The following is a 26,850-nucleotide window of genomic DNA, read 5'->3' as shown; positions in this document are numbered from 1 at the left end:
TAGAAAAACTTTTATTCCATTTAGTATGCATTGTATTAAAATCAGATGATTTGTTATACAATCTGTACTCATAGGTTCATAGGTGTGTACTAGGCTAACGGCCCTGGGGCCTTTACAAGCCTAGCCATCATCAAACTTTCACAATCACTACAATGAATGAATGGCTACTATCTACCAAAAAAGCATAATACTGCATATATGTACAACAACACATGACCCCCATTACTAGCTATATTTGGTAATTGTTAAATGCCTATGAAGAAAGTCCTGCTTTCAAGAATTAACCACTTAATATGAGGGAACTGACAATGAAAATCATAACATATTTAAAAGTTCATGGAAATTCGACTTCCATGTTTAGTCTTTTCATTTAATTTGTGTTTTGTGAACACTAGTCACAAAACAGATCACACCATAACCATTTAGCATTTATTAACAACCAATGCAATAAATTCAAATTCTATTTTTGTCTAGCTCTAAATCCATCTATAGCACTTTACCTTATAAGCTATGTTTTCTTAAAGTACTTAGCAAATTAAATGTTCCTCTCCAGTTTATAAATCATGTTATTTAAATCCTTCATTTTTTCTTTTTATCGTGGAATGGAATCCACACTCAATTAATATAATGCCAAACACAAGGACGGGTGTCCCCTTTTGTCTTATCACTTTAACTTATGAACTGGTTACAGTCAAGGTGTCCCACAGGGCTCTGTACTAGGCCCTTACTTGTTTAGACTGTATCTTTCAGACCTAACTTTTTCATCTGAGGTGTTCTACAGTCTATATGCTGACAACCTGAAATTGGGTAAACTGATTACAAAGTGTTACAGGTAAGGCATGTCTGCAAAATAACTTGACTAAATTGACCATTTGGGCACAGGAGAATAATATGTTGATAAATACATCAAAAACTAAGCATATGAGATTTGGGAGACATAAACAGAAAGGTGAATATTTAATACAGCACACAGTGATTGAAACTGTAGACTCGTTTAAGGACCTGGGTATATGGGTAGATTCAGCTATTAGTTTATCTAATCATATCAACCAATTGGCTAATGATAGTTATAGAACTATAGATTGTATAAAAAAATTTATAAAGTCTAGGAAATTAAACATAATGAAGTCATTGTTTGTTAGTTATATTAGACCCAAATTTGAGTATGGAATAACAATACGGAAACCTTATAGGAAAACAAGCAAGAATAAACTGGAAAGAGTACAGCGGAAATATACTAAGGGCATCCATGGATGTGAAAATCAAAGTTATTATGAAAGACTAAAATATCTGAACTTGTGCAGTGTCTCTTACAGATATTTAAGAGGAGATCTTATTCAGGTATATAGGGCATTTAGGGACAACTACCTCTGGGAATATTTGGGGTTATCAAAAAGTACTAGAGAATTGTCCGATAACCTGTGTAGTAGATTCTATAGGAATGAGAAGTGTGCTAATTGGTTCTCTGACAGAGCAGCTGATGCTTGGAACAGACTACCAAATTACATTAAAGCAACTACTAGTTTAGATATTTTTAAGAACAGCCTAGACACTTATTATAGGAGCAAGTGTTTTGGCATATTGGCAAGCTAGAAGGGCTTTAATGCCCGTGCTTGAAACATTTGTATGTATGTATTTTTCCAATTTTTGCTACAAGAATATCCATTTTATTTTCTAAAATTACTAAATGATGTAATAAACAACTGCATTTGCAAATGGTGCAGCTATGCTTTTTTTGTCAAATCCAAGTAGAGACAAGTTCTATTATAGCAATAACCCACGCCTGGGTGTGGGTAATGCTGGATTTACAAATCCAAAAACCAGATAGGAGAGAGACCGCGACCACTAAAATAGTTTAATATAAACGTTAATATTGCAAAATCACAACGTTTTCGTCAGTGTGAATAACTGACTTCTTCAGATAAAATGTCATAACACAAAACAACCCGTTTATATAATGCTCTACATTCAAATTGCACTAATTAAATCTTCCTAATTAATTTTTAAAGTGAAAACATTTCCAAAACTTGAATATAAAAACTTCAATTTGATGGAACAAATGTCCTCTATATAAACTAAAAAATCATACTACATACAAAACTTAATTAAAAATGTCATTGTTACATTAAAAATATATTAAATATTGAAGTATAATGTATACATGTGTAAATTAAATATAAATATGTATATATATATATATATATATATATATATATATATCACAATTTAGCAGCTTTCAACTTTAACAAGGGCAAAATGGATATATGAGCATTCAAACCAGGCAATTTATTAGCTTCCAGCAACACCTGCCAAAAAGCTTCCCGGTATTCTAACCGGGTCTCCCATGGACCTCCCCTATGATCCCTAATCTGTGTTTCCAATACAAAAAATGTAAATGTGGCTTGTGGGCATGTCAATGTATGTCGATATAAGGCATTACTGTAATTCTGTTTTTGTATTTCGTAAAGATGTTCGTAAATCCTCCGTTTCAAATGTCTCTCAGTTTTGCCTATATAAAATCCCTGACAAACCTGACACATACTAAGATAAATTATTCTTTGACTGTTACAGTTAGAGTAGTTGGATGCATAAATCCATCTATTTCTAGCTGAGATGTATAGTTTGTCAGTATGTGCTATGTATTTACATTGCCCACAAGCTCCACATCTATATGTGCCTTTACGTTGGTTGGAATAAATTTTAGTCTCCATATCCCGTTCTAAAACATTCTTTATGTTTTTCCCTTTACGAAATACAGTTTTCATGGTTTTCCCTTTGAAACAAGTGAGATCAGTCATGTTACAGAAGTGTCCCCATTCTTCTTCAACTATTTTTTTAATAATACCTGAATTGGCACTATAGTCTGTAACAAATACTGTTTTGTAATTTCCATTTGAGTCACTTGTTTCCCTAGGGATAGAGGGTATAGGTAAGTTCCCTAAGCCCAAAACGGGCTTATATTTATTGCCTCTCCCCTCATTAACTTGTCCACACACATTTTCAATAAGTTCTAGGGGGTATTCTCTTTCCAAAAACAACCTTGTAAGTATAGAACATTCATGAATATAATCAAGGTCGTCCGAGGTCATTCGTGATGCTCGGACGAATTGTCCCTTCACTATCCCCTTCTTTTGATGTTTGGGATGTGAACTTGTGTATCTTAAATAACTATTAGAGAAAGTGGATTTTCTAAAAATAGTAGATTTAAAATTACCCTTTTTTACTTTCAGGGTTACATCCAAATAATCCAACTGACTCTTGGAACTTTGATAGGTAAATTTCAAAAATTTTGTACTAGAATTTAAGTATGCAATAAATTCTTCCAGTACTTCAACTGGACCTGTCCAGAAAATACATATATCGTCCAAGAATTGTGAATAAAAATTCCAGTACTGACTGTAAATACTATTAAATACATACTGGCTTTCCCATACAGATAAAACAATATCCGCATAGGTAGGGGCACAATTGGCCCCCATTGCCACTCCTGAAATTTGCTGAAAGAACTCTCCTGAAAAGTACAAAAAAATTGTTTTGTAGAACCAATTATGTTAATTCCGAAACTAAAAAAATGTCATTTTCACTGGCCCCTTTATTTTTCCTAAGGGCTACCTCCAACCAGGCTAGCCCCTGTTGGTGTGGGATCACAGAAAAAAGGTCTACTATGTCTATGGTCAGGAAAATTAAATTAGGGGAATATAAATCAAATGTAATTTTAGCCAAAAATTCCCAAGAGTCCTTTAACAGATGGTTCTCTTTCCCCCAAAGATATTTCAGTTTCTTATCCAGAAACTTGGATATAGGCGAAATCTTGGAACCCTGTGCAGCAACTATAGGTCTAAGTGGGGGGTCATGGGTGTTCTTGTGTACTTTGGGTATCCCAAATATAGAGGGAACTCTAGGCCATAAGTTCTCAAGGTATGAGTATACACTGTAATCTATAATACCTTGAACAAACAAATCTTTGAGGGCCAAGTCTATTTTTTTGTATGAAACATTGATTTCATTCATGGAGACTGGCCTGTATCTAAATCCATTATGTAAAATGTCATTCATTTTCCCTTCGTACACAATTCTGTCCATAAGTACTAACCCCCCACCCTTGTCGGGTTCCATGACTCGAATGTTGGAATTATGACTAAGTAGGTTAAGTAATTCCTTTTCAGCCTCTTCTAAATTAGGAATATGCCCTTTGTATCTTTTGACTTGCCTGATCCTTCTTTCTATTGTACTTTCCAAATTTTTTCAACTGTGGATGTACCGGAGGATTGTATGTACTGGACTTGTACGGAACACTAGCGTTAAGCTCAAAGGTTACTTGGCCCATTAGATTTTATAAATTCAGCTTTCGAATGAAAGTTTTTAAATCAAAAATAGTTTTAGTAATGTCACAATTTATTTGAGGAACATATTTAAAACCCTTTGTAAACAAGTCAAATAATGTATCAGAAACCTGTAATTCACTATAATTGTAAATATGAAAACCATCTTTACTGGAAATCACTTGTTGGTCCATGTTGGATTTGTTATCTGCAAATGTATCACAAGTTACCACCTCTGGTTCTTGTTCTGCTGGTAACCCCCTCCCCCCCTGTAAGGGTAAGGTACCTGGTGAAAAGAATTAGGCCTGGTGTTGTTACGCTGGTTGCGTATTCTTTCTGAACGCCTGGGCAAATTTTCATTGTCAAGGGAATGTTCATCCCCTGTGTTAGCTCCTCTTTCATTTTGATTCCCATCTTCAAAATAAACACCTTGATGGTATGGAATTTTTCCCCCCTCCCCTGACTATGTTGTCCCCGTACAACGAATGGTGCAGGGTATTGTTGCCCCTTCTCATACTCCCCCATATCCCGTTGTAATTTTCTATGTTTTCTAATAGAAATTTCTTCACATTTCTTGTCAACATAAAACCTAATGTCATAATACTTTTTCTTTTCTTGCTCTATACTAAACATTAAATCATTTACAATAAAATTGTTGTGTAATTCGATCTCTTCATGTCACCTAACTATCTCCTTTTCATTGTTCTTGACAATACCCTGGACAATTTCCAGTCCACAGTTATCAAAAGCCCTGATAAGATCCTGATGAAATTCACTACCCAGTATAACATTATTAGGGTATTTGTAAGTCCGTAGCCCTTTAGGTACTAAGCATTTTTTAAGACACTCATTCAGATACATATTATCTAAATGCAAGCTTTTGTACCTGTATAGGGCTGTCCTTAAAAGTTCAACAGTCTCATTGTAGGTACGATGATTGTCCGAAGGAATTGTTTGCTTTTCATGATGAAACTTTGGTTTGGACTGTAACCATTCCCGAAATGTAGAAGGTACATCCAGGCCCGATACTCCTCTATTGGCACCTCTTTCTATACCCGAGTTTTGAGAACGTAAAATGTTCGGTGTCCGCTGAAATTCAGGGGAAGTGTCTAAAACGCAGAGACTGGAACCTTGGCCCAAACCATTGTCCTCCGATAGAATAGGTATATCATGAACAGCTCCAGATTTGTTTTTGTTAAGTAGAGCTCCTTTACCGGACACAGAAGAAAGGAGACCTTGACTCAAAGGCGTCAATAATTCAATTAATTGAGTAAGATGACCAGCCAACTTCCGAAATTCGCCCACTTCGGATCCCAAAGGATGTTCCGAAGACGAAGTGGACTTGGTCTCTCCTGAACGAGCCTCCATAATAAACAAAGAATCACCACCAGAGACTCTACTGGTATATAACAAAACTCACAAATCCAAACACCAGATAGGAGAGAGACCGCAACCACTAAAATAGTTTAATATAAACGTTAATATTGCAAAATCACAACGTTTTCGTCAGTGTGAATAACTGACATCTTCAGATAAAATGTCATAACACAAAACAACCCATTTATATAACGCTCTACATTCAAATTGCACTAATTAAATCTTCCTAATTAATTTTTAAAGTGAAAACATTTCCAAAACTTGAATATAAAAACTTCAATTTGATGGAACAAATGTCCTCTATATAAACTAAAAAATCATACTACATACAAAACTTAATTAAAAATGTCATTGTTACATTAAAAATATATTAAATATTGAAGTATAATGTATACATGTGTAAATTAAATATAAATATGTATATATATATATATATATATATCACAATTTAGCAGCTTTCAACTTTAACAAGGGCAAAATGGATATATGATCATTCAAACCAGGCAATTTATTAGCTTCCAGCAACACCTGCCAAAAAGCTTCCCGGTATTCTAACCGGGTCTCCCATGGACCTCCCCTATGATCCCTAATCTGTGTTTCCAATACAAAAAATGTAAATGTGGCTTGTGGGCATGTCAATGTATGTCGATATAAGGCATTACTGTAATTCTGTTTTTGTATTTCGTAAAGACGTTCGTAAATCCTCCGTTTCAAATGTCTCTCAGTTTTGCCTATATAAAATCCCTGACAAACCTGACACATACTAAGATAAATTATTCTTTGACTGTTACAGTTAGAGTAGTTGGATGCATAAATCCATCTATTTCTAGCTGAGATGTATAGTTCAGTATGTGCTATGTATTTACATTGCCCACAAGCTCCACATCTATATGTGTCTTTACGTTGGTTGGAATAAATTTTAGTCTCCATATCCCGTTCTAAAACATTCTTTATGTTTTTCCCTTTACGAAATACAGTTTTCATGGTTTTCCCTTTGAAACAAGTGAGACCAGTCATGTTACAGAAGTGTCCCCATTCTTCTTCAACTATTTTTTTAATAATACCTGAATTGGCACTATAGTCTGTAACAAATACTGTTTTGTAATTTCCATTTGAGTCACTTGTTTCCCTAGGGATAGAGGGTATAGGTAAGTTCCCTAAGCCCAAAATGGGCTTATATTTATTGCCTCTCCCCTCATTAACTTCTCCACACACATTTTCAATAAGTTCTAGGGGGTATTCTCTTTCCAAAAACAACCTTGTAAGTATAGAACATTCATGAATATAATCAAGGTCGTCCAAGGTCATTCATGATGCTCGGACAAATTGTCCTTTCACTATCCCCTTCTTTTGATGTTTGGGATGTGAACTTGTGTATCTTAAATAACTATTAGAGAAAGTGGATTTTCTAAAAATAGTAGATTTAAAATTACCCTCTTTTACTTTCAGGGTTACATCCAAATAATCCAACTGACTCTTGGAACTTTGATAGGTAAATTTCAAAAATTCTGTACTAGAATTTAAGTATGCAATAAATTCTTCCAGTACTTCAACTGGACCTGTCCAGAAAATACATACATCGTCCAAGAATCGTGAATAAAAATTCCAGTACTGACTGTAAATACTATTAAATACATACTGGCTTTCCCATACAGATAAAACAATATCCGCATAGGTAGGGGCACAATTGGCCCCCATTGCCACTCCTGAAATTTGCTGAAAGAACTCTCCTGAAAAGTACAAAAAATTGTTTTGTAGAACCAATTCTGTTAATTCCAAAACTAAAAAAATGTCATTTTCACTGGTCCCTTTTTAATGCTGGATTTACCCACTGTTGGTGTGGTTTGGTCACGAGGGCGAAGCCCGGGTGGCCAAACAAAGACAACCGTAGGTAAATCCAGCATTACCCACACCCAGAAGTGGGTTATATACAATGACATTATTTAAGAAAAAAAATAATTACTTTTCTTAAATAATGGCATTGTATAATGCCTCCTTGCTGCCCTTCAGCAGCTGTCTGGTATTCTGCGGCAGTTCTGATGTACTGCGCATGCGTATGCTTACGCAGTACATCACAGCCGTGGGCAAAAGCAATGGAGAAAGCAAGATCTCCGTTGCTTTTTACGAAGTGTCTCGCTATGTTAAAGGAGTTTAACATAGCGAGACAGCTTTAAAAAAAGCAACGGAGAATCTCTGTTTCTTTTTTTTAAAGCTGTCTCACAAATTTAACATAGCGAGACAGTTTTGAAAAAAAGCAACAGAGAAAGCAAGATCGCCATTGCTTTTTACAAAGTGTCTCGCTATGTTAAAGGAGTTTAACATAGCAAGACACCTTTACAAAAAAAGCAACGGAGATAGGAAGATCTCCGTTACTTTTTTTAAAGCTGTCTCTAACATAGCGAGACAGTGTGTAAAAAGCAATGGAGATCTTGCGTTCTCCGTTGCTTTAAAAAAAAGAGTTATACTAATGGAAAAAGTCTGGGTGACTGGACCTTTTTCCATTAGTATAACTCTGATTTACAACGTGCACGCTGACCAATCAGCGTGCACGTTTTAGAATATTAACGAGGGGTCGTTGTATAATAATGCATATCTATACGTACATTTTCGAGTTTCCAATTTTAAACAAATTCTTTTATATCCACTGCATCAGTACTACTGTATACTAAATCCAATGTTAGGTAGCCTTGTTAAAACTAGATAATCTTTAAAATATTTAAGTAACATTTTTTTCTCAAAATAATTACACTTTAATGAAACAAATATAATTTAGTTCTGGGATAGTATAAGTGAAGACATAAAAAAGATGGATTCCCAGCTTATCTTGCATTAATTTGTCATTTAAAATAATGCCTAAACAGTATTCTGTTCACTAACAATAACTAAATGTAGATGGTGTCCAAGAACCCCAAGGATAACATATTTAAGGACGATCAAGCTTACAACACCCTTCTATTACTTACTAATTAAAACCTTCAACTTTAATTGGATTTAAAAATCATGTACTCGTTTTGTAAGCCTACTTAAGGTCTTACATTTAAATTATGCAAGTGTTATGCAATCAGTAGTATTGAATTCCAACATATTACTGAAGGATGGAAGACGTGAATCATCTTCTTCTCTAAACAAATCTTACAATTACAGTCTGGAAAACTATATATTTGAGTGACTTGATCTCCCACCAAGTCTGTATTAAAATGGATTGACTAAGTTACACATCAGCTGTAAATGCAACTATGTAAGCTTTATCTAAACTAATGGTGATCGATAATACCATATTCCCAGAGATGAAAAAGTGTTCACAAGTTATTTGATTTACAGTATCTGGTTTTGTCACCTTGTAAGCACTATTCAAAACTCTTACCTGGAAAGATATTTTACCATTCTTCAATTTAAGACAATATCTATACATGTTTATTTTGACAGCAGTGGGAAAACATTTTGAAATTGTTCTACAAAGTAAATGCAATTCTTAAACTCTTAAATAGTTATGGTACTTCATAATGCTTCCCTATCTTCAAAATGGGAAATTTTCGAAACTTTAAAGGTTTATGTAATGTGTATAATTATTTAAATACTGAAATTCTATGTATTTTTTGGTCCGTAAATATTTAACCCTTCTCTGGAATTTCCTTAGTAAAACTCTAATTAAATTTAAATGTGTTAGCACCAATCTAAGCTAAAAGAAGGCTATGTTAGAAGTTTCTGAAGTGTTGACTCCCATAGAGAAAAGATTCATAATTTTAATACTTTGTTAAAATATTTTACTACTACTTATTGCCTCCTAGACCTCACACTCAACCAGATTCCCTAGTCTCTCAAAGATGTCAAAATCCAGCAAATTGCCTTCATCTTGAAGTCATTCAGCAGGGGAAAAAGTATCAAACACAAAAATGCTCAAAAAATAAGACTACAAACTTATACATAATAACAACAAACACCAGAGGCAAGCACCCAAGTCAACTGCATTACTACGTCTGCATAAATAATACCAATATTAATACCAACAACAAAATATGAATCTGGACAAAGATCACTGAGGGGGAGCACAGAAATGAAAACATGTATAGCCTACTCAAAGGAAATTAGTTACTTGTGTTGGTACCATAGAAGTCAGCACTACATCCAATGTCTGCAGAACTGCCGCTGCATGACGTCTACAATGAAAAGCATGCTTTTTCTACAAATGTCACAAAATTATGGCATGACATAAATTTAGTGCACAAAAAGACCTAGAAAAATATAACTATTTATAAGACTGCAAGAGAGGTTAGAAATATGATAGCACTACATTAAAGGCAAAATAGGAAATAGTATCTATAGAAAATAAAAATCCAAGAAAATCAATTTGCAAATGGAGAGGGAAAACAACAATAACATCAAAGATGAAAGCTGGTCTGGAGTTAATTAAATGAAACCGGTGGGATAATAAAGTAAAGATGCATCCCCAGCAAAAAATGAGAAGTTGCTGTCCTCCATACATGCAGTTGCAAAGTCATCTTTCCAAAGGTATAATCAACACTATAGCAATTTTGGAAAAACAACAAAAATGGAACAAGGCCTACAACAGAAGCCAAACAAAATAAATTATCATGTATGCTTCAAAGCAGATGAAGACGGCACATAACATTTTTACACTACTCCAAGGTAGTAAAAGTCTTGGTTCAAAAAGAGAGGTATGATAATAAGGAAACACACTGTAGGATGCTGAGTTAATGATTCATGCAAAATTAAAGCAAATGCCTCCCTGTGAATCCAACAATTAAAACATTGTGAGAAAATTCAAGTAAGCACAAAGTAATCATAAAACTATTTTTTCTAAGGTGCTTCTACACCATTATATGCCAAACATAAAAGACACTGTCAAAGTCATCCATTTGTTCTCCACTGAGGCAAGACCTAAGCTGTCCATTCTGTCTTCTGAGGGGAGAGAACCACTTGTGCCTAATCTTTCCTCGATCAGGTGGGAGCAGACATTAAACAGCCATGACATGGAATTTTCTGCATATAGATCCCTAATCCTGCTCCTTGATAGTGACACAAGTACCTGCATCATCACAGGAGCTACCAATGTTCCTCCCACAGGAGAATGCACCCTCCCAGAGATACTGACATCCTGGCTTAGATAGCTATCCCTCCCATCAACCATGGCAATGCTAGTCAAGGATCAGACTCTGCCTACCTTTGGAGCAGCATTGTGAACAGTGAAGAGGACACAGAATCCCTCCACCACCTCCCCCCAAGCAGATGCACCAATAAACAGCAGTGCCTCCGCTGACTTTCCCAGTGCCCAAGCTGATATTCAAACCTGGGTCATCTGTGGCACAGTCAGAGCTCTAGCCCTCTGCTCCACACAGTCAGATAAACAAAGTAATTATTATGAGTCATGAAAGAAACAAAAGTAATAACACGTATGATTTGCAGTTGATGTACTGTGTAGAGGAAATCAACAGAGCAGGCAAGTGTTTTATGTCATCACCATCTAAGTATGATATATGGTGCTTACCTAGTGCATCAGCTGTAGTTATTTTATTGTATTGTGGGCCTTTTAGCAGTACTCAAAATTTTACTTCATGACACACAAAAAAAAATAAGGCAATAGTTCCAGAGAGATGATGCACTAATTCCCTGAATCTCTGAGCCAGCTGTATTTGTATAGATGGCTAAAGCCTTGATTACAATGATGGTAACCTTAGTTTGAGTGGTGGCTTGGGCAGCTGCTGGAGCATGCATGGGGGAAGGGAGAAGTGATTCAGATTTGCTGGCACACCTCTGTTTGGAGGGAGGGTACAGATCCAGGAATTCATTCCTACTGCAGAATCTCCACTGGAGACAGTAAATCCATTATGAGTGCTGGCTTCAAGAAGGTGCAGCACTTTTAAGGGGTCACATCACCTGTATAAGCAAGTGACACACCCTAACTGATGCCCATTGCATGCCAAACCCTGCAATAGTCAAGTTACAAAACTCCCATCCCTTGGATGGGTGACAGCTCCTCTTTCCACTGCTTGGCCTTCACCTCTAGAGAAATGAAGGGACTGTATAAGGCAGCAGAAAAGGAAGCATGATGGTTATACAGATAGGGAGAAAAAAAATATCTAAATCCATAAAAATAACATTTATCTTTCTACACTGTAAATGAATTTTCTCTGATAATAGACTACAATATTATGTTTCTAAAGACACATTTTTTACAAAGCTATGCAAAAGATAAATATATATATATATAGCTACTGTACATGGCAGAATCTCTTGTATTTTCATCAATATCTGGCCACTCCAATTCACGTAGACAGTTTTTGTTCCTGCAAGGTGTTCTCACACACAGATAAAGACCAGGCCACTGTTCCAGTAGTTCTCTGATCTTTGCATAAATTGCCAGAATTACTTTCCACGTATTTCTAAAATCTGAAAAATAACACTGACATGAGTACTGCATCTTAATTGAACTCTCCATGCATTAAAAACACACAGAAATCATTTGCATAGTCATAACTTTTAAAAATAATTCACATGAAGCAGAAGAAAAAAAAATGCTGATAGATAAAATCCTGGTAAAAATGTTGCATATTTCATAAAGGTAACTTTCCTAAGATTATTTCATGAAAAAAATTGTCAAATGCAGAACAAACAAACATACTATATCCACTGTTGTGTAATTCTGATTTTATTTAGCAGTAAAATAATCAAATATTTTATTCCTGTTAACCACGAGAAAAATCATGAAACCTGAGATAACTCCAATAAACAAGCGAAATTGTTAGCAGTGGATACAACAGTGAGCACTATTTTACAAATGTAAAATACTTGCACAAAAATGGCACATCATGCAATTAACGGAGCAGCCATTTGGTGGTGGCAGCAGTCGTTTCAAGTCGAGCAGGGCTGACCACATTTACCTATCCCCTGGAAGCCCCCAACTCATTCCGTGGGATTGTCAAATATTACCAAGCAAGATGAGAGATAATCCTTTCAATAGGTCATGGGTCTCTCACAGGGCCTCATGATAATGGGCACCCTCAGGAGGTGCTAGTGGACGTCCCCACCTGGTGCCCAGATTATTACAGTTGGCTTCTCTCAACCCAGTGGCTTACAGAGCTCTTCACTTTATCACACAACGTAATCCCAGCAAGCCTTTGAAGAAATCTCATTCACACTGCTTCTATCCTTGATCTCATCATTTTGGTCTCTTCCCAAATCTTATGACCACAGACCAGTAAATTAAAAGCTTCATCTTATGACTCCGCTATTATTGCACCATTATTTCATCACCACAGGCAAACACGCCTGCAGTTCTGACACTCCTGAACCTACCTACTGGTTAATCTCCTGATTCCTTTACCATCACTCATAGGCAGAGATACTTAACTATTCTATCTGAAGTAGGCATTCTCCTCACTCAACTTTAAAAAGTAATTCATTCCCTTCTTTTCCAGGAAAACCCCATGGCCTCTGATTTATTGTTGATAATTTTTATTGCAGCCACTTACAATAAGCAGTGTGCTATTGTGCTGCACAGTACAGAAGTTAGTCAGTTAAGAAAAAAGCAGCATTATACCCTAGAGCTTCTCTATGTCCAAATAATTAACCTCCAAACCATTTTCATATGTGATCCAAACTATCCAACTATATACTAGGAAACCTACATCATCACTAGTGCACATGCACAGAGATTCCTGGACTTTGTCAATACAAATGCCCTGAAATATTTAGTCAGCGTACCCACAAGGGGGAATAACATCTTAGATCTTGTCCTTACTAATACTGAAACATCTTGCACTCTCTCTGGTATCTTCATCACTTGTTAGGTCTGACCATAAAGAAGTCTCCTTTACAATAAAACTGAAACCAGAGATCCCTACCATCCAAGGTTTCTTTAGAAATTTCTTCAAGACAAACTACCTACTCCTAAGTGATACATTGGCAAGCTTCAAATCCCCAGCAAACCCAGTTAAAAATCCACTAAATCCACAGAAATGTACACCACTACACTACTAGCATGCAAACAGATGCAGCTGCACCCTGTAAGAATAAGTGCAGGGCAAACCCAGAAAGAAATGCACATGGTGGAGCCATAATATCAATAAGCTTTATAATAAAAGGAAAAGAATTTTGACCAAAATTAAGAAGAGTAATTCCCAGAATGTTACAGCCCTTGTCACTGAAATAAACTCAGGAGGTTAATAAAACCTACCACAGCCACGTTTAAGGCTAAAATATCTACCCAAGCCAATTTACAATCACAAGGTATTTTTACTTGTTTGCAATCTCAAAAGCACAACACGTCAATGTGCTGAGCTGATTGTGAACCATGTTACCTACACTGAGGCTAAAGATATAGCAAACCTACCTGCTAATAAATTTAGATCTGACTTTATCCCTCTCTTCCCTCCATCTCTCCTTCAGGATAAGCCTGAAACTTGCTCGCCACTGGCCATCACCCAAGACCAAATCCTAAAAGTGCTATCAAAAGCAAAAAAAATACTGCTTCAGTGGGTCCTGACAATATCCCTGGATGCATCTTAAATAGCATGAAGCATGATTTAGCCACACTCGTAACAACACTGTTCAGTATCAGCCTCCAGACAAGTTTTGTACCAAGTGAATGAAGAACAGCTACAGTCATTCCCCTGCGTAAGGGAGGACTTCCACAGACCCAACTAATTACAGAACCAGAAGTCTGATTAACCTTGTATCATGGAATTAGTCAATCAAGACATATGGAATTTCCAAACACTGGACCTGTCTCAGTTTGGATTCGTCGAGGGCAGGTAATGCTTACTCAACCTGGTGTTTTTTTTTTTTTAAAAGTTCACCAAAGCAATGAATGAAGGCAAAACAATTTCACACTGCATACCTCGATCAGGCCAAAGCTTTTGACACAACTCTCTGGTAAAGTATAGTAGAAAAGCTAAACAAATTGTGAATAAACCCCTATGTCACCTGCTGGATTGCCAACGGGCTCACAGATAGGATGCAAATAATTAAAACAGGAGAAGTTACCTCCACAAAGATATCAGAGTCCATCCCCGAGGTTCTGTGTTGGGACCTTTCCTTTCCTGTTTGGCATCTACTTTTCTAAAGTAAAAGCCAATACCAAAGGGTTCTGGCTGACTAAGTTTGCATATGACTGCAAGCTAGAAGCAGTCATTGAATGCCCAAATTACTTAGCTATCCTGCAGGAAGGTTTGTCTCAAACAAATAACTGGTGTCAAAATTGTGGACTGAAACTCTTCTTCTTCTTTCGGCTTTTCCAGATTAGGGGTCGTCACAGTGGATCACCTGTCCGCTCATGATTGGCAGTGGAGTTTTACGGTGTCGAGTTGCCAGCCCAACACCCAACCTTCCACAGAAGGCACACACACACACACACACACACACACACACACACACACACACACACACACACACACACACACACACACACACACACACACACACACACTCACATCTAGGGCCAATTTAACATGTCCAATTCACCTACAGCATGTCTTTAGGATGTGGGAGGAAACCGGAGCACCTGGAGGAAACCCACGCGACCACGGGGAGGACATGCAGACTCCACACAGAAGGCACCCCAGCCGAGGATCGAACCAGAGAAGTGTGGACTGAAACTAAATCCCCCAAAAAATGCATTATTATTATTTCCTTTGGGAAGTCATCCACCCCAGGGAACTACTACACTGACAATACACCCCCAAGAGTTGACCTAGTTGTTTGGCATTTGGGAATTTATGTGGACAATGACCTAACTTTTGACACACATCTCTACTGTTGTAAGAACGTCATTCTATATTGCACAACTTATAAACAAAGGGATTGTGTCTAAATCTAGGAATGTCACTGCTCCCCTCCACTCAGACCTCATTAGGCCAATCACTGAAGATAACTGCCTACTTTGGCATGCATCTGTCCAGACACACACAACAACTGAACACCCACACAGATACCTTACTAAAAGGCCATGGCTACAATTTGGCTCCTAGAAAACAACAAAGTCTAATGACTTCTCATCTCTTTGTTGATAATTTAAAACTGTATAGCTCGTCAGATGAGGAACTGAAAGCACAGCTGCAGGTTGTCAAAACTTTTTCAGATGATATTGGAATGTCATTTGGTCTTGATAAATGTGCAAAAGCAACCTTTAAAAAAAAGGAAAATTGCAGCACCAGGAAAACATCAGTTTAGGACAAGAATGTGATATAAAAGAACTTGAGCAAGAGGGAGTGTATAAATACTTGAGAATTGATGAAGGATCAGCAATAAAACATAAACAAATGCTAATTAAACTCAGTAAGGAGTACTTTAGAAGACTTAAATTAATCCTGAAAACAGCATTGGCATCTAGATCCAAGCCATAAATCAATTTGCTCTGCCTGTCCTAACTTATAGTTTTGGAGTGATTGACTGGCCCCAAAAAGTGTTGGACAGATTGGATATTAAAACAAAAAGGATGCTTCAGGCTCACCAAATGATTTATAAAAATCAGTGTATACCAAGATTATATATTCCCCGTTCCAAAGGTGGGATGGGGCTCCTTGAAATTGATTACATGGATAGATCTGCAATCATGGGACTCCACACACATTTACTGACCTCACAAGATCCAAATGTAGTGAAAGTTTTGAAACATGAGGAGAATAAATCTAAGATAACATCTCTGCTTAATTTAGCAGAAGCATATCGACGTCAAGCAGGAATGGAAATCAAACCAGAAGTGAATAAAAAACAGGCAGCAACTGAATGTACTAAAAATCAAAAGAAAGAATATAAGGTGAAAGATCAGATTAAAAGGCAAGAAATGTGGAAAAAAACATAAATATAGTTGCAAGTATAGAAAACTTCTGGAACAGCCTCATGCTGATCAAGAATGAATGCAGGAATGGTTAAGGAGAGGTGAATTCACATCAAGAAATGAAAGGCTAATATTTTTAGCCCAAGACAGTGGGTTACATACACACTGGTTTACAAAGTCCATTGAACATGTGGGAGAAACAGACATATGTACGTTTTGTAAAACCGAATTGGAAACAGTCACACACCTTGTTGCTGGTTGCGACGCACTAATGGCAGAGGGACTATAAAATGAAAGACATAATAATGTGGCGAGACCGTTACACCAGAGATTGTGCAAACATTATGGTATCGAAGTGGCTGAAAAACACTGGAAACATGAGCCACAAAGAATCATAGAAAATGATGAAGTTTATATCACATGGGATCAACCATTACCAACATTTCAAAAAATAGATGCTAGAAAACCGGATACAGTGGTCCAAGAAAAGAAGACAAAAGTAGCACTGATGACTGAAATCGCCATACCTAGGGACTACAGTGTCTTGCATACAAAGAGACACAAAGTCATAAAATACCTTGCTCTACAGGCAGAAACAAAAGCCATGTGGAAGAAAGATACTCAGGCAGTTCCAATAGTAGTAAGAGCAACTGGTCTTATAAAAAATAATTTACAATTGTATTTAGATATGTTACCAGTTCATGTAACACTGTACGAATTGCAGAAGGAGTCATTACTGGGCACATTTCGGGTGCTGCGAACAGCACTTTTGGCTGACATCAAGAGTGAGACAATACTAATTTCATGAACTTTAATCGTACTTTGACTTAGTAAGGGGGTCCATTCCCGTCATGATATTAGAAACCCAAAAGACTTGGAGAAATTAAAAAAAGTGAAAAATAACTTACTAAAAGGATACAAGGCCTAAACAGCATGTCCTACATCAACCAACTCAAAGCCCTGTCACTATACTCAGCATCCTACAGACTGCTAAGAAGTGACCTGTGTCGGGCATAAAAGCCATCCTTAGACCCAATACTGATGGATTTACTGCACATTACTGCACATATTCAGACAGTATGTCAACTTTCATCTAGTTTCCAATTATATGGGCTTGCTTTGTTCTAGTCAAGTCAACTGGTGGCTTTTCTGCATTGTGCACACCAACAGTTCTACAGCAGTCCCCATCCCCTACTCTTCCCTACACTTGTACCAGCTTTTTTTTCCCTCATAAATAGTACGTTTGCTAAAATATTCTCACTCAATTACGCCACTAGATGACAGCATACCCCCAATTTTAATTACACTTACTACTTGCTCTGATCCCTAGTGCCCTCAGGTAATATAATATAGCAATAACCCATGCCTGGGTGTGGGTAATGCTGGATTTACCCACGGTTGGTGTGGTTTGGTCGCGAGGGCGAAGCCCGAGTGGCCAAACAAAGCCAACCGTGGGTAAATCCAGCATTACCACACCCAGAAGTAGGTTATTGCTATTATACAATGACATTATTTAAGAAAAAAAATAATTACTTTTCTTAAATAATGGCATTGTATAATGCCTCCTTGCTGCCCTTCCGCAGCTGTCTGGTATTCTGCAGCAGTTCTGATGTACTGCGCATGCGTATGCCTACGCAGTACATCAGAGCTGTGGGCAAAAGCAACGGAGAAAGAAGATCTCCATTGCTTTTTAAAAACTGTTTTGCTATGTTAAATAGGTTTAACATAGAGAGACAGCTTTAAAAAAAGCAATGGAGAATCTCCATTGCTTATTTTAAAGCTGTCTCGCTATGTTAAACCCATTTAACATAGCGAGACAGTTTTGAAAAAAGCAATGGAGATAGCAAGATCTCCGTTGCTTTTTACAAACTGTTTTGCTATGTTAAATGGGTTTAACATACTGAGACAGTTTTAAAATAAGCAACGGAGATCTCCGTTGCTTATTTTAAAGCTGTCTCGCTATGTTAAACCCATTTAACATTGCGAGACATGTTTAAAAAAAAAAAAAGCAACGGAGAAAGCAAGATCTCCGTTGCTTTTTGTAAACCTGTCTCGCTATGTTAAACTCCTTTAACATAGCGAGATAGTGTTTTAAAAAAGACTTATACTAATGGAAAAAGTCTGAGCGACCGGACCTCCTTCTATTAGTATAAGTCGATTTACAACGTGCACGCTGACCAATTAGCGTGCACATTTTGGAATATTAATGGGGGGTCATGGTATAATTCAACATGTTTTAACATTTTCAGTTTTAGTAGCCACTACCTCTTAGTTCTGGGCCCCAAGCAAAATCTGATACTATAACTCACCGGAGTTTGCCAGCTGCTCTGTTCCTTAAATCAGGTTGACTCACTGATAGGTTTTTGCTGAGTTCCTCTCCTCACTCATTCCTCCTCCTTGGCTCTAACCACTCTGTTCGCCCTACAGGCTCACTCCGCTCCCCTACCCTGCCCTCTGTTTCCACCCGCCCCCACTACTTCTACCTTTATTCACACCTAGTCAGTCCCACCTTAGCCTCAACCTATCACAGAACACTCCTCCCACCTAATAATTAATCACAGCACTCCCTCCTACCAAGTACAGGATTCTCTTGCACTTCCAACTCACACCACATGCATCAATATATACACAATCTACTCCTCATTCCGCTATCACCATAACCTCTTATATTACATCTATCAATCCCAACCATATAAAACTGCCCAAATACAACCACGCATATCATTCCTGCTGAACCATTATTAATAGTACTTCTCCCCTTCTCCCTCTATCTACTACTCCACCTTACATCTCTCCCAAACTTCTCTTATTCCACACTCTACCACACAACTTCTTCACTTCACAAAACTGAAGCCTCCTACTCAGCCTTTATTTCCTCTCACCTCTATCACTGCAATGACTTCTGCCTCTTCAATAGAAAACTGCTCATCATCTTAAATAGTGCCGCTGTTCCCCATAACCCATATCCGATATTTTCTCCCCCCCCCCCCCCAACTCCAATCCTAGAAAATCAAATAAACTCCTAGCTTTACTTCTCAAACTAATCTCTATTCTCCTTTCTGGAGATATACACTCCAACCCTGAACCCCAGAACACAAAGTCAAGCTCTACACCTTCAACCTCTCCCCACAAATCTCTCCTTTTAGCAACTATAAATGCCCAAAGTCTCTGCAATAAATTATCCAACTTCCATGCTTGGCTCACCCACAACCACCCCGACATACTATCTATCTCAGAAACATGGCTCAAGCCCCACCTGAAAGACTCCACAAACATCCTCCAACTATAGCATCATAAGAAATGACAGAACACAAAAGAAAGGTGATGGAGTAGCCCTAATCTTTTCCTCCTCCCTAACAGTAACACCTTACACCAATCCCATACCTCAATTCACTATCGCTGAAATAACCTTGGCCCTCCTAAAAAATCAACAACTACAAAAACATATGCATAGCTGCTCTTTACATACCACCTGGGAACACCATCCCCATTCTAGAGAATATCCTTTCTTGGTTCTCATCTAATATTTTTAATGAAACAGTTATCCTAGATTATGTAAACAGCAATTGGACCTCTATTCACTCACCTACAACTTCTCTGAACTTAAACCTCTTCAACTTCACCCAATTAATTACCATTCCAACCAGACCTAATAAAGATAACGCTTCCGGTAGTATCTTGGACTGGATACTAGTCTCCCACCCCAACAATTTCTCAAACAGCGGCACCTTACAAGACTCCCTTAGTGACCATCTTCCTGCTTTTGCTTATTGCTCACTTTCCACCCTACACCTACAGCATAACTATATATCAACCCGTACCCTCCCTAACTTCAGCCCCCAAATCTTTTCTATTTAAAACAGATGAATTGGAACTCTTTGAAAATTCTTCCTCTTGACCATGCAGTTACCAACTTTAATACTGGAAACTATGCCAAAAATACAAAACACCTAACTTCCTAACGGAATACAAACAGCTTTGGAATAGGATTAAAAAACAAATTACTTCTGATCGCAAATCCTACTACTCCGAGCTTCAGACCAATCATAAATCTAACCCTAAGAAATTCTGAAGTAGTATCTCTACCCTCTTTACGCTTGGCAAAAAAGAAAACCCTTGCCTAGACCCTAGCTCTCCAGATCACATCATAGCCACAAAATTTTAACTCCTTCTTCGTAGACTCACTAGCCAAACTCACTACTTCCTTTCCTAACAACTCGGTACCCACCTCCATTCCTACCCCCCACAACTCATCTACTTCTCCCTCCAATCCAACTCACCCACTTCTCTTCACCCTTAAACCCATCCCTGTTAATACCATAATAAAAACTCCTCCAAAAGTTAAAGCCATGATCCAATGCACCAGACAACTTACCTTCTAACTTCCTCAAATTAGCTGCAGACGGCATAGCCCTCCCCATCTGTATTCTAACTAATCGTTCCATTCAAGAGTCCTATGTAACCCTCCTCTGGAAAAAAGTCTTTATCATTCCCTTACACAAAGGGGGCAACAACGCCGACATCCCCAATTTCCGTCCCATAGCCATTCTCTCCCCTATCTTTAAAATCCTGGAAAAGTGTATTCACCTGCAACTCTTACCCTACCTTTTAGACAATCACATACTGACCCCAACACAACATGGTTTCAGACCTGGTCACAGTACCACCACAGCCATTCTATCCTTCCTTGACATCAGCCTTTCTTGTGACTCAGGCAATCTTGTTTCTACCCTTCTCCTAGACCTATCCAAGGCCTTTAACACCATCTCCCATAGTCTTCTCCTGTCCAAAATCTCTCACCTTAATCTTTCCTCCTCTTCCATCAGCTGGTTTTCCAGTTACCTGTCAAAGAGACAACAAGCTGCCAAGTGGAAAAACTGTACCTCTTCCTACTATGACACTCGACAGGTGTTCCTCAAGGTTCAATCCTGGGTCCACTCCTTTTTAACATCTTTATTAATAACTTTCATCTTTGTATTCCAAATGCTAAACTTGTTCAATATGCGGATGACTCGAACATTATCTGCTCTGCCAAATCTCTCCCAGAACTCTTACATACAACTCAGGCTGCCTTCAACAGCACTGAGACATGGATGCAAAATAATCATCTTGCCCTCAATGCTTCAAAAACCAAAATCATGATCTTCATCCCTTCCAAAAATACCAAAAATAGACAAAAACTCATTCTCCATAGTAAGCCAAAACTCAACTTCTATCGAAATAGTCCCTCATACTAAGCCTTTTGGTGTCTTTATCGATGATCAATTAAAATTCGATATTCACCTTCAAACTAACATCAAGAAAACTCACCAGAAACTTGGAATGCTATATTGTCACCATCGTTATCTTACCCGCTCTACCACCTACCTCCTGCCCTCCTTCATGTACACAGCCCCTCTTCTCACCAACCTACAAGCAACCCTAAGACCAAACTGGCATCATGCTACTATAAAATCTGCAAGTTCACCACCAGCTCCAAATCCTCATCTCACCACTGTGCACACTACACACCTTAAGCTGGCTAGAACTCTCTTTCTCACTTACATTCACCTCTGCATTGCTCCAAAACTCATCTTCAAGCCATCTCAATGCCCCTCCCTCTCCTCCATCTTTACTATGCATCTTCCTGACCGATCACTCAGATCCAACAATCAAAATGTCCTAAAAGTGTACAAACCCCTATGTATTCCTGGGCAACCTCTACTGTAAATTTCCCTCGATGAAAATGGAACTCACCCCCCCCCCAATAATCCGAACTACCCAGAACTTCCCCACTTTCACGACCTTGCTCCATTCCCACTTCTCTTCTACCTGGGAGTGCTCCTGCTCTCACCCCTCATAGCTTCAGCCTACTTACTTCCCTCTCCCTATTCCATCCTCCTTCATCCTTCTTCCATAATGTCCACTTAACACCAGCCTTCCCATTTCTCCACTTCCTATACCTCTTACATACAACTACCCTCTTTCTACATTAGATATTGTAGACATTTTATTTTTTTTACCCCATATTCAATCAGAATGCTTATTCCCCAAATTGGTTCAGAAGACACTTTCTACTGGCATTATTATATTGTTACATCTCTGTTAAATTGTATAACACCTTGCATCAACTTTTGTTGATTTCTTGCACTGTTAACTTTGCATATTACTTGTGTATTACTTCTTGCTTGTTTTTATATTTAATAATGTATGTATTAACTTCTGTTGATTTTTGCATTTTATTGACTGCCCATGGAGCTTTTCTCCCCAGGCCAGCATCGAAAAGGGTCTCATCTCAACCCAATGGACTTCCCGGTTAACAAACTGCAAATAAACAAGTAAACATAAGCAAGTGAAATGGTATCAGAAATACTAGGTCTAGCAATGTAAACCTCTTCTGCAACATGAACAAAATGGTTTGGAGGGACAGGTATATCTCACAGAGGACACCACTGCTGGAGAACAGACTCCCCCATCCACATAAAACGAAAGTTTATCACTGTCCATTGTCAAGTGCAACTTAAATCGATGAATGGGAAAATTTACCCCATGACTGCCCCCTGTACACTAACAAAGGCAGCTTCTAAATGCTTCATCCCATGCATGATTCCCCTCAGGTTATCTATGGAATGATCCCGGTTATTCCTGTTAGGGGTAATATATAATTATTGACCATGGGATGGGTAAGGCCAATCTATGACCATTAGGATTGGTTATTTCAAGCACAAAAAGGGAAAAGTACAGTTTTGTACCTAACATAAATGTAGATGTTCGAGTGTCTTCACTGCTGCAGTCATTACACTTGGGTTATCCTGCCGTCAGGTGGGCCTGCAGTCGCCCTGAGTTCCAAAGTCTTGGTCCGGCATCGGTTGCTGTCGCCTCTTTCCTGACGTCAGTGCCCCAGGGGTATATAAGAAGCAGCCGATGCCATTTTCTTCAGTTTTTCTTGCCCCAGATGTCAGGTGCCCCCAAAAATGGTAGGCAACTCATATTGCTAATAAAACATACAAAAATGGTAAAAATAAAAAAAGAAGTTATGTACTTACCATAACGTTCCATCTGAGTAGGTAACTTCATTTGTCTGCAACCTGTGGGTATCGGATCCGTACTCGGATCCGAGCCAACAGCTTTACCTAGCTAAAATATCCGAGCTCCTAGCTCCTCCCCCTACCCATAATCCCCATACTAAACATCCCCCATCCTCAGATCGAGTTTGCCTATAAAGACTCCACAAGACCCTCGAAAGAGGCCAGTAACCTACTGCCTAACAGAATGAGCAATCCTATCCCATGGTTAAGAAGCACGAAACTGGTTAGGGGGAATGGAGGGGGGGGGGTCAGTTGCAGACAAATGAAGTTACTTACTCAGATGGAATGTTATGGAGAGTACTTAACTTCTTTATCTGAAGTAGTTAACTTCATTTGGTCTGCAACCTGTGGGACAGAGTCCCCAGCTACCTAGAAACCTTGGGCGGCCCTCAAGGAAGAATATTCCAGAGCACCGCGGAGCCAAAGGAAGCCCTACTCCTGGATATCATATCCAATTTATAATGGGAAATGAATGTATGAGAGGAGGACCAAGTAGCTGATGAACATATGTCGTCTATAAGGACTCTAGACCAGAACGCTTCAGAGGTAGCTATGGATCGGGTTGAATGAGCATGGATTCCCAAAGGTACCGGTTTGTTTGAAGCTAAATTGGCCTGAATGATGCATTGTGAATTCCAGTTGGCTAAAGTAACTTTGGTAATAGGTTTACCTAAAGAGGACTTGGCAAAGGACACAAACAATTGATCAGATTTGCGGTTGGTTGCTGTCCTGTGCAAATAAAAACACAGCTGTCTATGTACATCCAATTTGTGTAATGTGTATTCCCCTTTATTCTGGAAATTGGGGAAAAACACTGGCAGATTAATATTCGACTCAGAGCCTACTTTAGGAAGGAAGGATTAGTCCTGAGAGAAACTCTGTCCTTATGAAATATTAGGTAAGGGGGTTTCATACAGAGGGCTTGAAGCTCAGACACTCTCCTGGCTGAAGTTATTGCAATCAGGAAGGCTGTTTTCCAATATAAAAATTTCAACTGAGCAGAAGCAGCTGGTTTGAAAAGAGGGGCCGTCAAAGCCTGTAGGACCAATGTTAAGTCCCATGGTGGGACCGCAGACTTAAGTGGCGGTTTTAACAGAAAGGCGCCTTTTAAAAAAGTTTTACAAATCCTGGTGGAAGCCAGTGATCCTACATCATCCCCAACGTGAAAATGAGAGATAGCTGCCAACTGTACTTTAACCGTAGATGCACTGGCTCCCTGATGAAAGATATGGGACAGAAAATCAAGAATTGTCGGAATAGGGACAGTAAAGGGGTCTAAGCCCCTGTCTTTGGCCCAGATGGAAAAACGTTTCCATTTACTACTGTAGATTTTTCTGGTAGAAAGTTTGTGTGCTGCTACCAGAACAGTTTTCACTGGTGACGAGATACCGGGAGTCCTTTCTATCAGCGGAACTGGATCAACCAAGCCGTGAGCTTGAGGTTTCCCAGGTTTGGGGGTTGTAATCCCGCAGGATGAGAAATTAGATCCGGAATGGAATCTAAGATCCAAGGAGGAACTACACTGTGAGACCGCAGGTAAGGGAACCAGATCTGGCGAGGCCAGAATGGGGCTATGAGGATTATCTTGCTCCCCAACCGATGGGCTTTCTGCAAGAACTTCGTCATGAGCGGAAGCGGGGAATTAGCATAAAGGAGACCGGGGGGCCAACCATGAACCAGAGCATCTCTGGGGCTCTCCCCTATTGGGGGAATTAGAGCGAATAATTCGCTGCACTTTGTGTTTGACAGAGAAGCAAAATGATCGCAGCAAGGTAGACCCCATTTGAGGAAGATTTGTTTCGCTACTAATGGGTTTAGAGAACCACTCGTACGGTGTGAGGATCAAGCAACTTAGCTTGTCCGCTAGGATGTTGGTCCGGCCCGGAATGTGCGTTGCTACCAGAAAGCGGTTGGTGGAAATCGCCCATTCCCAAACTCTCATAGCCTCTCGGCAAAGGGGATAAGATCAGGTTCCTCCCTGTTTGTTGATGTACCAGACTACAGCCATGTTGTCTGTCTGAATTGCAATAGTTCCCGGAGGAAGAAGGTCTTGTAGGGCTTGCAATGCCAGAAGCACCGCCCTCATCTCCAGAACACTGATATGCAGAACGGTCTCTGAGGGAGTCCACGTGCCTTAGACGGTTCTGCCCATAGCATGCCCCCTCCACTCGAGGCGAGAAGCGTCCGTGGTCAACGGGGCTTGGGGCTGAGGCATGACAAATGGTCTCCCCTCTCGCAGCTCCTGAGAGTGAAGCCACCAGAGAAGGGAGTCCTTGCAAACCTTGCTCAAGGGAATCGGGGTGTTCAAGGGGAGCAGTAAAAGTGACCACTGGACCTGAAGAGTCCACTTGAAGAATTCTCATGCATAGTTGCGCAAAGGGCGACAGACCGATGGCTGCCGCCATGGAGCCCAAAGCTCTCAGGACTAATTCTTCAGGTGGGGCTGGGGACTGGAGAATTGCCAAAACATGAAGAGACAAACTGCGCAACCTGTCTGTTGTTAGAAAGGCCTTGGAGTGGCGTGTATCTATCTTGGCCCCTATAAATTCCAGAACCTGCACAGGATGAAGGAAAGATTTTTGAAGGTTTACAGTAATACCCAGACGCTAAGTAAGAGCCAGGGTATAATCCCTGGCAGAGCTGATGCCTGGTGGAGGCGGTGAGGAGCCAGTCGTCCAGGTACGGAAAGACCCGAATGCCCTGAAGTCTCAAGTGGGCTGCGACCACTGCCATGACCTTGGTGAACACCCTGGAGGCTGAGGTGAGGCTGAACGAAAGAGCCCTGAACTGATAGTGACTGGCTCCCAGCCAAAAGCGGAGGAACCTCCTGGACCGTCTGTCCATTAGAATGTGGTAGTACGCATCCTTGAGGTCTATGGAGCACATCCAGTCGTTCTCCCATTGGAAGGGGAGAATAGATTGCAGAGTGACCATCCAGAATTTCTCTTTGAGAATGAACAGGTTTAGAGATGAGAGGTCTAGGATAAGCCTCAGGTCCCCCGTCTTTTTTGGCACTAAAAAGAACCTGGAGTAATTTCCCAATCCGGACTGGCCTGGGGGGACATGCTGGATGGCTCTTTTTTCTAATCGCTTTGAAATTTCTGAAGCTGTCGCCTCCCTTTGATCGGGTGGGACATCGGGAAGGCGTTTCAAAGGAGGGGGAAGACTCAGAAAGGGAATGGAATAACCTCTGGATATAATTCGGAGCACCCACCGATACGTAGTAATGGACTCCCAAGTTTGGAGGTGCTCCGACAGTCGCCCCCGACTGCCTCCAGAGAGGGACAGT

At 39.3% G+C, this 26,850-nt stretch overlaps 1 protein-coding gene across 1 annotated transcript in view; it reads right to left on the bottom strand.

Moving 5' to 3' along the window:
* Positions 1-26,850, bottom strand: part of LOC122791394 (malignant fibrous histiocytoma-amplified sequence 1 homolog) — a 1,282,214-nt gene that overhangs the window by 456,379 nt on the left and 798,985 nt on the right. The window contains exon 8 of the mRNA XM_044059133.1: positions 11,939-12,107. Within this exon, the coding sequence (XP_043915068.1) occupies positions 11,939-12,107 (169 nt within the window). The remainder of the gene's footprint in view (positions 1-11,938; positions 12,108-26,850) is intronic.

This window comes from Protopterus annectens, chromosome 17.part0 (assembly GCF_019279795.1).
Source record: "Protopterus annectens isolate FY-2018-M chromosome 17.part0, PAN1.0, whole genome shotgun sequence".
In the NCBI taxonomy this organism is placed as follows: domain Eukaryota; kingdom Metazoa; phylum Chordata; order Ceratodontiformes; family Protopteridae; genus Protopterus; species Protopterus annectens.
Note: the sequence above shows the minus strand (reverse complement) of the source record. Positions and strands in the feature narration are given on the sequence as shown.